The 11,481-nt window shown below is 39.5% G+C and overlaps 1 protein-coding gene across 1 annotated transcript; it reads right to left on the reverse strand.

The window, feature by feature from the left end:
- Window positions 1-3,459: 3,459 nt before the first annotated feature.
- LOC147637717 (protein neprosin-like) lies at window positions 3,460-6,978 on the reverse strand. The gene is made up of 9 exons (XM_086799019.1): window positions 6,964-6,978; window positions 6,727-6,870; window positions 6,527-6,613; window positions 6,044-6,289; window positions 5,746-5,928; window positions 5,211-5,332; window positions 4,920-4,938; window positions 4,650-4,799; window positions 3,460-3,846 (listed from the first exon to the last, which is right to left on the reverse strand). The coding sequence occupies exons 1-9, from the start codon at window positions 6,976-6,978 to the stop codon at window positions 3,460-3,462; spliced, it is 1,353 nt and encodes a 450-aa protein (XP_086655145.1).
- Between the last annotated feature and the right edge of the window lie 4,503 nt (window positions 6,979-11,481).

The following is an 11,481-nucleotide window of genomic DNA, read 5'->3' on the forward strand; positions in this document are numbered from 1 at the left end:
ACAGTAAGCTCCTGCGGGGATGTCGATGAAGCATTCGAGGCGCTGGATGTAGGGGCGGGCATATTGTTGAATGTACTTAAGCAGCTCAACAGGCACCCATCGATCATTAGGGCAATGGGTAAAGGAGATGGAGTGGGGAGCCAAGTATTGCTCCATGTATGCAATCTACGTCTCATAATGTTAGGACGCAAGGGCAAGCAACTTTTCAAAGTCAATTTCACGAGAGAATATGACAAAGAGCTCACTCTTGCCCACCCACGGGGTGGTGGAGAGGAACTCACAGAAGTTGTCAAAGTGGGTAGCCATGTGAATGCAAAGAGATAGTGTGCACTCGTGCTTGGTTTCTATCGCATGAAAATGAGAAAGAAGGCACCTTTTGGCTATTTATAGTTAAAATTTAAAGTTTGGCCTTTTCACACTAGACCGCTAGACAAAAAAGTTACAGTTTATAAAAATATTAAGATTTCAATTATATAAAGATTGGTTAAAAAAGAGCCTGCTATATAAAATCACAAGCATGTCATCTAATCTAAAATTGTTATAATGTCTTCATTTTTTTCCCTCTTGTGACATTTACTTCATGTTGATCTCCATCTCCTTGTTGACTTGAAATCTTGTCATTGCCTTCACCTCGATCTTGAAACTCTTGCCCCTCATGTGCATCAGAACAGAGGCTATTTTCCTATATACTCAGTTCATCTTCAAGCTCTTTCACATGCCTACTATGTGTTGGTAGGGCTATGCACCTTGCTGCTGAAAATTCAAGGTCCCCCATTTGCCATGATTCTGAGACCATGGTTCTCCCCTCCTTACGCTTCCCAATTTGCAAAAATATAGAAAGTGGCACAATAACCAGAAAGTGTAAGGGTTAACTCTAGACATGTAGTGGAATCAGATACACCTTTCTTCTCCTCAACTTGAAACTTGACTCTTCCACATTGTCAAAGCCCATGATGCTAAAGTGTTGACGCAGGTCTGCTAGGCTCCAATGCTTGCTTGCTGCCACTTGCTCAATCCATCCATTTTGCATCATCACAACTACCTCAATAGGCATAATTTCTTCTTCTGAGGCTTGAAGTGGGATCCATGTCCCGTGCTTTTGCATCCATCTTTGGTAGTACAGACGCATATACAAAATAGAGCGTGCCTTCAAGAACCTGAAAGACACTCTAGAATTCACTACTTTGCACTTGTACACATGACCTTGATGTGATCCCTCATTAACCTCCCAACCCTCTCCTTGTAATCCTTGAATGAGGTCAAACCGTACCTCCTTACAAATATACATTATTTTTGTTTGGTGCATTGGCATGGAATTGAACATGTACACAAAAACATGTAAAGGACAAAACCAATTTAGCCCTACTGACATAGATGCCTTTGAAAACTTGAGTGATGTCTTGATATCACTTACCATCTTAAACTTTAAGCATAAGATGGTCCAAGCATCAGGTTTGGGCCATTTGGGATTTTTAAGAGGTAGGTTGGGGATCTCTTCTAGCTTGCCAAATAAACCTGGTTTTTTATCTACAAAATATGAGTGAGAAAAGAAAAAGATATTATTTTGTACAAGATCACTTGGGCTTTGCGATACAAACATTGCCTCTCCAATGGATGCATGCATAGCATAGAAAACTCCAGTGAGGCTTTGTAGTGGTTGTTCCTCAACATAATTAGAGGAGAAAATATATGCTGAGAGACATAAGAAAATGGAGAATCATAAGAAAATTTGAAACAAAAAATCCAATATGTTACACTGACAATTTGAAGGAAACTTTGGTCGTTGGCCTTGAATGTACAGGTCTCCAAGGGTATACACATGTTACACTATGGCAACTAGTCCTTCCTTCTTATTATGCTTGAAGCCTTGTAGCCGCCCCTTCCAATGATGTAGCATATTCCCCAGTTGATGCACTCGATGTGGTCCCTTAGAGCTTGGCTGCATGTAGACCCAAGCCCCAATCCTGAATCTTGTTGGAGCCCAAACTCCATTCTCATCTCTTGTGTTATGCAGCACCACAAGCTCTTCCACCTTCTCCCTAGGTCTTCTCACATTACTGAAAGAGGCCATGGTGGTAATAAGAAAAGAGAAGAAGGGAAAAGAAAAGCATGTTTTACAAATAGAAGAGTGGAGAGGAGAGAAAGTTTAGGGTTTTCAGTACAACAATGGAAAGCTTAAAAGAGGGTTAGAGTTTAAGAGTAGGCTTCCTGAACCTAGGGTAGACTAAAGAGGGATAGAGTTTCTGCATCAATGGAGAGGGAGGGAGCTTGAGAGAGAGAGAGGGGGGGAGATTGAGAGGGAGGGAGCTTGAGAGGGATGGAGTTTTTGCAGCATTGGAGAGCTTAGAAAAGGAAGAAAGAGGGAGAGGGAGCTTGAGACTGAGGGAGCTTGACAAGGAGGGAGAGCTTGAGAGGTATGGAGTTTCTACAGCAATGGAGAGCTTAGAAGAGGAAGAAAGAGGTTCAAAATGAGCGTTCCAAACCTAGAGTATGTTGGGGAGAAGTTTGAGAGGGAAAACACACTTTTGGGAAAAAATAAAAAATTTTCAATTTTTAGGGTTTTTCATCTGCGCGATTCTAGGTGGGGGGACCAAGAGGTAGGGGGACAAGAGTAGTAATTAGGCCCTATTAGCAAACCAAAGCCTAGGCCCCCTAGGGTCAAAGAAGTTAAAAATGTGCACCCAGTCCTCTTCCTATTGGTCTATTTCTAATCAAAAGTTAATCCAAGAGGCCCTCTTTGGGTCCAAAAAATTCCTAATGTCTTCAATTTTTTGTTGGAGATTTGGAAACGTTGATGCATATCTCATACCAATAGTAAAATTGCATTAGCTTACTCTCACCTAATTTGTATTTGTACTAACTACCCAAACTAAAGAAATAAAAAAACATTAAGTTTTGGTCTTCGATTGAGCAACTTGACCTAATTAAGTTTCTTCATAGTTTAATCAATATGAATGTTTGTAGGAGCGCTTATTACTATTGTTATATCATAAAATTTTGAGGGTTTTTATGACCAACAAAGAGATAGGACAAAGATATTTGTTATGTATATCTATATTTCATGCATACATTGATAAGTGTGCCATCTTTTTAGAGATTAGTTAACATTAGTGTGTGTAAGAGACATTAGTGTGTGTGTAAGAGAGATTAATTAACATTTATGTATACCCAAAGACATTGGAACTATTAACCCACAATTAATTTTTTTTTTTAACAAACAAACTTTGTAAACATCAACTACTGTGTTTTGAAAAAGTTCCAAAATAGGTGCAGGAATTGGTAATAGGTACAGGAAAAATTCCTCACATATTAGTGAAGTGCCAATAAAATAAATGGGCCATTTAGCGCCCCAAAGCATGCCACCAGACACATTGTTTCTCGAAGCTCCGGAAGTTGATGCCAATGATTGATCGATTGTTTATTCATAATTACAGGATGAAAGCTGCAATAAGGCAGTGGTTATGGGCAATTGGGATTTTGTCCTGGTCCGCCAAAGAAGATTGTGGTTCCCCAGTTGCTGAAGGAGGTTTTCTGGATATCGTAGCAGTTTGGATTTGAAGCCCAAGCGTTGAGAATGTCTAAGGAGACATCACGAAGGGTGTTTGAAGAATCAACAATCTGCAGGGAATGGGCATAACAGGATGCATTATAGCCTTCGCTGGAGAAATGACCACTGCCCATCTGGGTTCTCGTGTGGTGGCCGACGTTGGGCTGCAATCGATTTGCCACTTGACCACCCCATTCTAGAATGTCGCCGTGTTGCTTGAGATGCGTGAACAAGCTAGACGGCCAATAGCCTACGTTAGTTGGGCCATAGCGCAGCCACCAATTTCCACTCTGTGCATCCTGTCGTCATCATACACCAGCAAACAAACGTACATCGTGTTGCAATCATAAGACGACGCTTCCAATGCAATTAGCAAGCAAAATAATAACTCAGATAGAATCAAACGACTAGCTAGTCCACGAGGCTCAGTTGAGTTCTGATTCGCGTTAGTGTTCTTAAGCACTCTCGTTGGATGTTAGTATGTAATCTTCTTTCTAATTACCCTCACTCACCCCCCCCCCCCCCCCCCCCCAAAAAAAAAGCCATTCAAACCTTCTGCCTGTTAGAAATTAGGGTTCCAAAGCACTCCGATGCTACATTTCTAGAGAAATAGGGTTGCAAAACACTCCGATGCTACAATTCTAGACAAGGCTTCTTAGGAAATAGGGTTGCAAAAACACTCCGATGCTACAAGAAAACTAAACAGGAAGTTCTTTTTCTGTTTTGCTATTGCCAAACTGTCTACTACTACTACACAGGAAGGATTTGTCATCAAGGTATGGGTAAAAGGGGGATGAATATGTAGGGGATCCCCAAGGGTGCTACTTTGTTTGCCTTAGTGTACGCTAAGACATAGCTGGGTCATCATTTGGACCTGGAATTATTCGTTCTTTTTGGATAGAAGTGTGTAGAAACTATGTAAATTGAGATGTAAGGTCTTGTTAGCTTTGTTACACGATTTTATAAATATAAATATATGTTTTAAATAAGGGTTGTAAAAGAAGGCCACAGAATGTCACTACTTTGAAAATTCCTCTAATTTTTAGACATAATTAACCTTGTAATAATTAACCTCTAAAAAAACCATGTCACTCCAGTATACCTTCCAGACATAAATCAGGTCCAAGTCGTATTGAATTCCTTTGTAGATGGAGATAGGGGCTACCGTTCCTCCCACAACTATGGTGGGGCTTACTTGAACAAATCCCGGGCATGTCACATCAACGCATCCCGTTTTGTCGTAGTTGTCACTCTGCATGTTAAGGGAGATTACATGATGTCTTTATTAGTCTCTGAAATAAAAAATAGGTACTAGCATAGATGCTTTTTGAGTGGGTCACTTCCGTTTTTAAACATTTCGGTTATAAAATACTTGCGAAATTTGAAAATACCTTTCAAAAAAATTACACGAAAATATCAAAAAAAAAATTTCACCAAACCCATCAGTTTTAGCTATAAAATACTTGCAAATTTTAAAAATGCCAATCAAAAATTACACTAAAATATCAAAAAAATTTCACTAAACCCATCAATTTTGAAAGACAAGTATAGTGCCCATAAAAAATCAAAGCTAGTGAACAAAGCTAGTGAAGGCCAAAACCATTCCATTAAGGTAACTTGATCACAATCTTTTCTTTTAACTATACAAAAAAAAGTGACATACTTGCCCACAAATGCATTTAGCAAAGCTAGCTTAGCTAAGTGGAAAAATGGCAAAGCAGCTAGTCGCACCGTCCAGAATGTGAAGAAGCGAGTATTGGAATCTGAGTAGAATTTGCGGCACACCTGCTCCAACAGCCAAAGCAAGATTTGAATTAAGACAAGATGAAATACAATTATATAACCCATGCAAGTCTTTCTATATGAAAATCCTTATCTAAGCAAGGTTTAAGCACATTAAAAAAAAGAAAAACAAGCTATGATGGAATTGGACCTAAGACAAAACGTTTTTTTTTGAATTTTTGAATTTTTAGAATTGGACCTTTTTACCCAACTTGTAATTTGAGCTTGAAACGTTGAAAAAACTCCCTATTAAAGGTTGCAAAATTTTTGAAACTATTTAAAAAAAAGGTGGTGTTACAAGCAAGATGTCTATTATTTTAATTTTTTTTAAAAAGATACATGCACTTGTGAGATGAAGGTTTTTTTTTCCCAAAGTATAATATTAATACATGGGAAATTGTATTTCAAGAGGTTACCTGCCAGCCTGTTTCGATTGTGTTCAAGTCGGCACCCTGGATTGGGCCACCGCCAAGCCATAGCTGCGCTACAGTCAACGCACTGAGCGCAGCATCATTAACGTTGTCTACTGAAGGGTTCCATAAATTGAACCGGACTGATGTTCCATAGATGGGCTCCCCAACGTATTGACCAGTTGCATGCTGCAGTAACGTAGATCATCATCGTCAATACAACATCCATTAATTAATGTGATTATACTTTGCGTCGAACTAATTGTTGATCATACATGATCTATATCTCTTGTAATTGAATCACCTCGCGTTGATAACCGTCGTTGGCGTTTAATCTTCTCTGCTTCATTAACCTTGTGGTTGCATCGATGCTAGACCTGTTTTTCCCGTCCGTGTTCCAATTAAGAACGTCCAGCAGAGAGAGCCTGCGTATGGGAACTGTACCCATGGGGCACCAGCTACCATTTTGATGCCAGAGCTGTGCTCCATAGCTAGCTGTTTCTGGCCTTGATCCACCCTTATATCCATTGGGCAGTGAGCTAGGGAACTCCTGCAAATTATTTGCAGCTTTACTTGCGTAAATCAGCTTATGCATCATTTATTTGAAGGGGATGTGAAAGAGCTACTGTTTGAGATTGATTTCTAAGCCGCAAATAGATCTTGATTTATCATTTAATATACGTTTAAATAAGTGGAAAAGTTGTTGTTTGAGAATAATTTTTAAGCCACAAATGTACCATGATTTATAGTTAAATTATCTGCGTTGAATTGTTAGGCGAGATTTTACCTGTATAGTATGGTTCTTCAGAAGTGGATGATGGAATGCAGGCTGCTGCTCACGTAAAACGCAATCGATGATGTCCCCGTCGGGACTCTGCAAAATGAAAATACTGTTTGATTTAATCAGTAACCTGCATGGCGTCTACTACACAATAATGTGCTCTAATTAGTGGAGGCATAATCAAGCGATGTAAGGGTTGATATAACCTGGATGCTTTTAACTGTTGCTTCAGTAAGTCTGTGGAGGCGGCTACGGGCTCTGTTGATTTCCAGCTTGGAGTAATTACCCATCAGCGTTTTGGTGCTGTGGACGCCGCTTCGCTTTGGTAAGATCACTTCACGGCCAAACACCTGCACGGTGCAAGACAACAACAAAAGCTGCAAGAAGCCTAGCATCACTACTACCATAGACACCCCGGCCCTGGCATGTATGTTACCGATTACATGTTGAAGAGCCATTGATGCTATCGCAGACAAATCTCCAAACGCTATATATATATATATTCCACGACAACTTCATGAATTCCGACAAGAAGAATGTTATTTTAATCTCCTTTTTCTCGATTCTCATTTTTGGAAGGACGCCGCCAAATGAATCTCCGTGTCCAAATTTCGCAGCTGCAAATAACGGTGTTTACAGATTACGGTCGAAAAAGTTTAGGTTGAGAGCTCTGGGTAGGCACCTTTTTGATAAATGCTACAATACTCTTTAAAGATCACAAGCATGCCTATCAAAAAAGGAGTCTTTGCAACTCAGAGTTGTGGGTAGACTATTTCCCCCGGGATTGGAAAAGTGGTTTTTGAAACTACATCAATGCTGTGGGTACATAGGCGTGATCACACTCTGTAAAGAAATATCAGATGAGCGAGGATTGTGGTGATCTAATTGGTTGGGCAAAATTTTTAGTAGGCTTCAACCCAAGACCCAAGTGTGTAAACAACCTAAGGAAAGGTTGGAAAATTGCTGATCGGCATGCAATTCAATTGGCAGAATGAACAATTGGGTTCAATGCTTGCATGACAGTGGTGCATGTGGTTTTAGGTTGCGTGCAAATCCCTCATATACCCCTAAGACGTTGCCTTTGTTGATCGACCATTCCCTGGAACGCTGGCATGTCCACCTTAATTAGCCCACAATGTCCCGCCACTCAATCATTCTACAGAGTCGCTCTCAGCTGCCATCACCGTCCACCTCCACCTGCAGAATCGTCTCCAATTGGTCTGGTTCCAGAGGGTTTTCAATAAAGGCCACAAAGGTGTAGACAGGATGCTTCTCCTTTAGGTACCATCTTGTTTTCTTTGGCCCTAACTTAGGTAGCTTCACTTTCAAATCATACCCTGAATATCCCTGCATAGTGAAACCATTTAAGAAAACATAGTATGCACAAGAGTCTGCTAGACTGAGAGGCAGATCATCTAATCCCGTCTAGATTAGCTGAAACATTTTAGCATCACTCAATTTATTAACATAGTATATTGACCAACACATATGAATGCATTTATACATTAGCTTTCTTAGTATTAGCCACCTTAGCAAGAATTCAGTCTCCCCAAAACCCTTGAACCTCTATATTGTTTGATACCCATTTCCCAATTCTACCCCATACTCCTCTAATAGCTGGACAATCCCAAAAGGCATGCCTCCCATCTTTTAAAGCACTTCTACATCTAGGACACCAGCCAAATACTTGGATGTAGGGTCCACATGCACACCCTCCATAAAAAAACATGGGCCTTTACAAGAAGGCTTGCTTCCCACATATTTCTCCACCTCTTCCTCTAGGTACTAGCATTCCACCCTACCTTCTAGATTCTGTTGCAGTATTCTACATTCACCTCACTCTTTCTTAACTCTAGATATAGAGCCTTAGCTGCCCCATTATTCAACTTTACTCCATTATATACCTCACCGAGTCATTTTTATAGCAAAGATTCGTCAAAGGCTGTGGAGACCCATTCATTCTGCACTACCATCTCATCAACACCTATTTCATCAGTTGCCTTTCCCTTGGTAGTAATACAAATTTTGCTACCATCTGATCCAACTCTTTCCATCCATCTAGTGTGACCAGTCCAGCAGTCAATAGTCTTCCCAAGCCTTTGTTGTTTAGTTTTTTTGCCCAGGGTGATATCTAGATATGCAAGAGGGGGATTAAATTTATGGGCCCACCATAGCCCCAAGCTAAAAAAGGAGTTACATGTAATTCTGGGGCATCTATCCCAAAGCATCAGCTTCAGTACTACTTCCTTCCATCTGCCACATAAAAAGTTACAAAAGGGAGAGCTTGAAATTTTTAGTGGAGCATAGGATAACAGCTTATATTTCCGGTTTAACCACCCCGACCATCTACCTTTTAGAACGATTGAGAATCCGCCACTAATTCCTTTACCATTTTGGTCCAAGTCTCTTCGTGATGTAGACACTTGGGGAGGAATAGAGCTATTTTTGCAATAGCATGGGTGGGAATATGCAAGATGCCAATGCCTCCTTCATTCTTTGGCATACTAAATTTATCCGAGGAAAGCCAAGATGCAACTCTCCTGGTGTAACAGAAATTTGCTGAAGCTTCTGGCTCCAAGGAAAACATACATAAATCCAAGATAATAAACCCAAGTTTTTTAAAAACTTGCTCCATTTAATGACCAAAATAACCCATGCAAGGTTAATATGCCATAGTAGAGTGCTCCAATGCCGGTACTGCACACATTCTCTATATCCCCCCACCATCCTTTAGAGAAAGCCTTGTCATCATCTTAGGTGGCATAAATCTTCTCTCATATGGGAGGATGATATGTGGGATGCTCTCTATGAATTGTTGAACTCCACATACATGGTTGGCTTTGTCTCTTTAGATGATGTAAGATAAATACTGATGAGATTATGGCTAATTTGTCTCTTTAGATGATGTAACATAAATACTAATCTACTAAAGTAATTATATATATATATATAGATATATAATTTATTTATTCACGAAAGAAGAAAAGGAAGAAGAAAGAATCATTTTAAACTTTTGATTTCTAGCCTCTCAAATTGAAATGTTAAATTCACATTCCCTAACCAAAACCATACCCTCACTAAATAAGAGGACAATGGTATAAGCAAGGCTACTTTAGTGACACCTTATAAATATTTTCGAGGGAGAATATAGTTAATGGCATGCCTTACAAGGCTCACACAAAAAGTGAGACTTTTACTACCATCACTACTCAACACACGAGCTATTGTGTGGACGAGGCATGGATATAAAAGAGAGTATGTGTGGGTTAGTAGGCCTCCAATTGTTCACACCAAGAGAGTATGTGTGGGTTAGTAGGCCTCCAATTGTTCACACCAAGGGAGTAAAACACATTAAAAGGACAATCAACTAAACACGACATTGACAACAACATGTGTCACATTGACAAGAGTAGCATGTCTTGCATCTCTCAAAATACCTTTGGTCAATTATGATGAGAGGATGTACCTCCACACAAACTGGTGGATACCTCTCCAACTATCCATTCATCCTCTTTACTGTGCCAGAGTTAAGGCTTGTCAACATTTATTTGTTTAAGGAACTCGAAGATGTACACCAATGATTCTTGTACTAACCAACCTTCCGCATTGCTCCCTTCTGGCCTTGCCCTTTGTCAAACAAACCCCTTCAAGATCTTCATGAATATCTTCAAGAAAACCATCCATCGGCTATGAACAATGCTAGGAATTGTAACCTCCTGAACTACATGCATGAGAAAGTGGATCTAAATGGTGAGAATACTCATTGGAAAGTGCTTCTCAATCAAAAAGACCACTTCTAGGAGCTCATTCTTGCATCTTTGATTATTTGTGAGTTTATCTAAATGGTGAGAATACTCATTGGAAAGTGTTTCTCAATCAAAAACACCGCTCCTAAGGAGTTCATTCTTGCATCTTTGATGTTTGTGAGTTTATCTCCTTCAAGGATATCCATCAAACCAAGGCACTGATCTTGTTAAATAGTTTGTTTGAACTCATAGAGTTCGCTACAACACATCGACAGCGTAGTAGTGTTTTCGGAAAGAAAATATCGGGGGTTTTCAAGATGCTCAGCAGTGATCTAGCACTGCTCTCTGCAACACTTGTTCAGTGATAAGCAGTGCTTTTTCGCTGCCCAACAACAAAATAATGCTACTCAGCAACGTTTCTAGGCAGTAAAAAAATACTGCTATACTGTACAAATATCCCGTTTTTTTGCCGCTTCTTTTGCCCCCACGTAGTTTTATCTTTGAATACAATAAATTTGTACTCGAAGTTTTTTTTTGCAAGTTTTTGCCTTGTCTATCACTTCTACTTCTCTTACCCTATCCTGCTCAAGCTCACTTCTCTTACCCTATCCTCCTCAAGCAAGGTATGAATACTATTTTCATTTATCTCTTATGCAAACAAGCTTTCCATGAACGCTATCTTTTGAGTACTTCTTTTCTCTCTTTTAAGTTTTTCTTTTCTTCTTTTTTCTTTCTTCTTTTTCCCTAATTAAGATCTTCGCATTAAAGCTTCATATGGTAAGAGATCTTGAATTTTTCTTTTTTTTTTTGGACTTGGTTTAAATTTATAGGTTTTCAGCACATATATACAAGCCTCAAAAGAGATCTCTTTCTTGTATGTTTCTTCTTTCATGCTTTTACATGTTTATAGGGTTTGTAAGTTTTAGGTCTTTTAAGATTAGGATTTGTGATTAATACATTTTTTCCTTATTTTGGTTTGATTTTTTGTAGGTTTTCAACACATACAAGCCTCACAAGGTAAGAGATCTTTTTATTGTATGTTTCTTCTCTTATGCTTTTACATGTTATAGGGTTTGTAAGTTTAGGGTTTCTTTATTTTCCCATGCTCCATGCATGCTGGTATCTTCCTAGGCATGCAGTAGCAACCTATGGAAGCCGATAGCAACCAATGCATGCTAGTAGCTTCATATGCATGCTAGTAGCTTCCTATGCATG

The sequence above is a fragment of the Cibotium barometz genome, chromosome 6, assembly GCF_041138505.1.
Source record: "Cibotium barometz isolate CiBa-2024 chromosome 6, ASM4113850v1, whole genome shotgun sequence".
Taxonomy (NCBI): domain Eukaryota; kingdom Viridiplantae; phylum Streptophyta; class Polypodiopsida; order Cyatheales; family Cibotiaceae; genus Cibotium; species Cibotium barometz.

Excerpts from the sequence above, each read along its gene's own strand:
- LOC147637717 (XM_086799019.1), bottom strand. Across the intron at positions 6,614-6,726 it reads CAACAGTTAAAAGCATCCAG|AGTCCCGACGGGGACATCAT; the intron begins GTTATATCAACC and ends TTCATTTTGCAG. Across the intron at positions 5,929-6,043 it reads ACGACGGTTATCAACGCGAG|CATGCAACTGGTCAATACGT; the intron begins GTGATTCAATTA and ends ACGTTACTGCAG.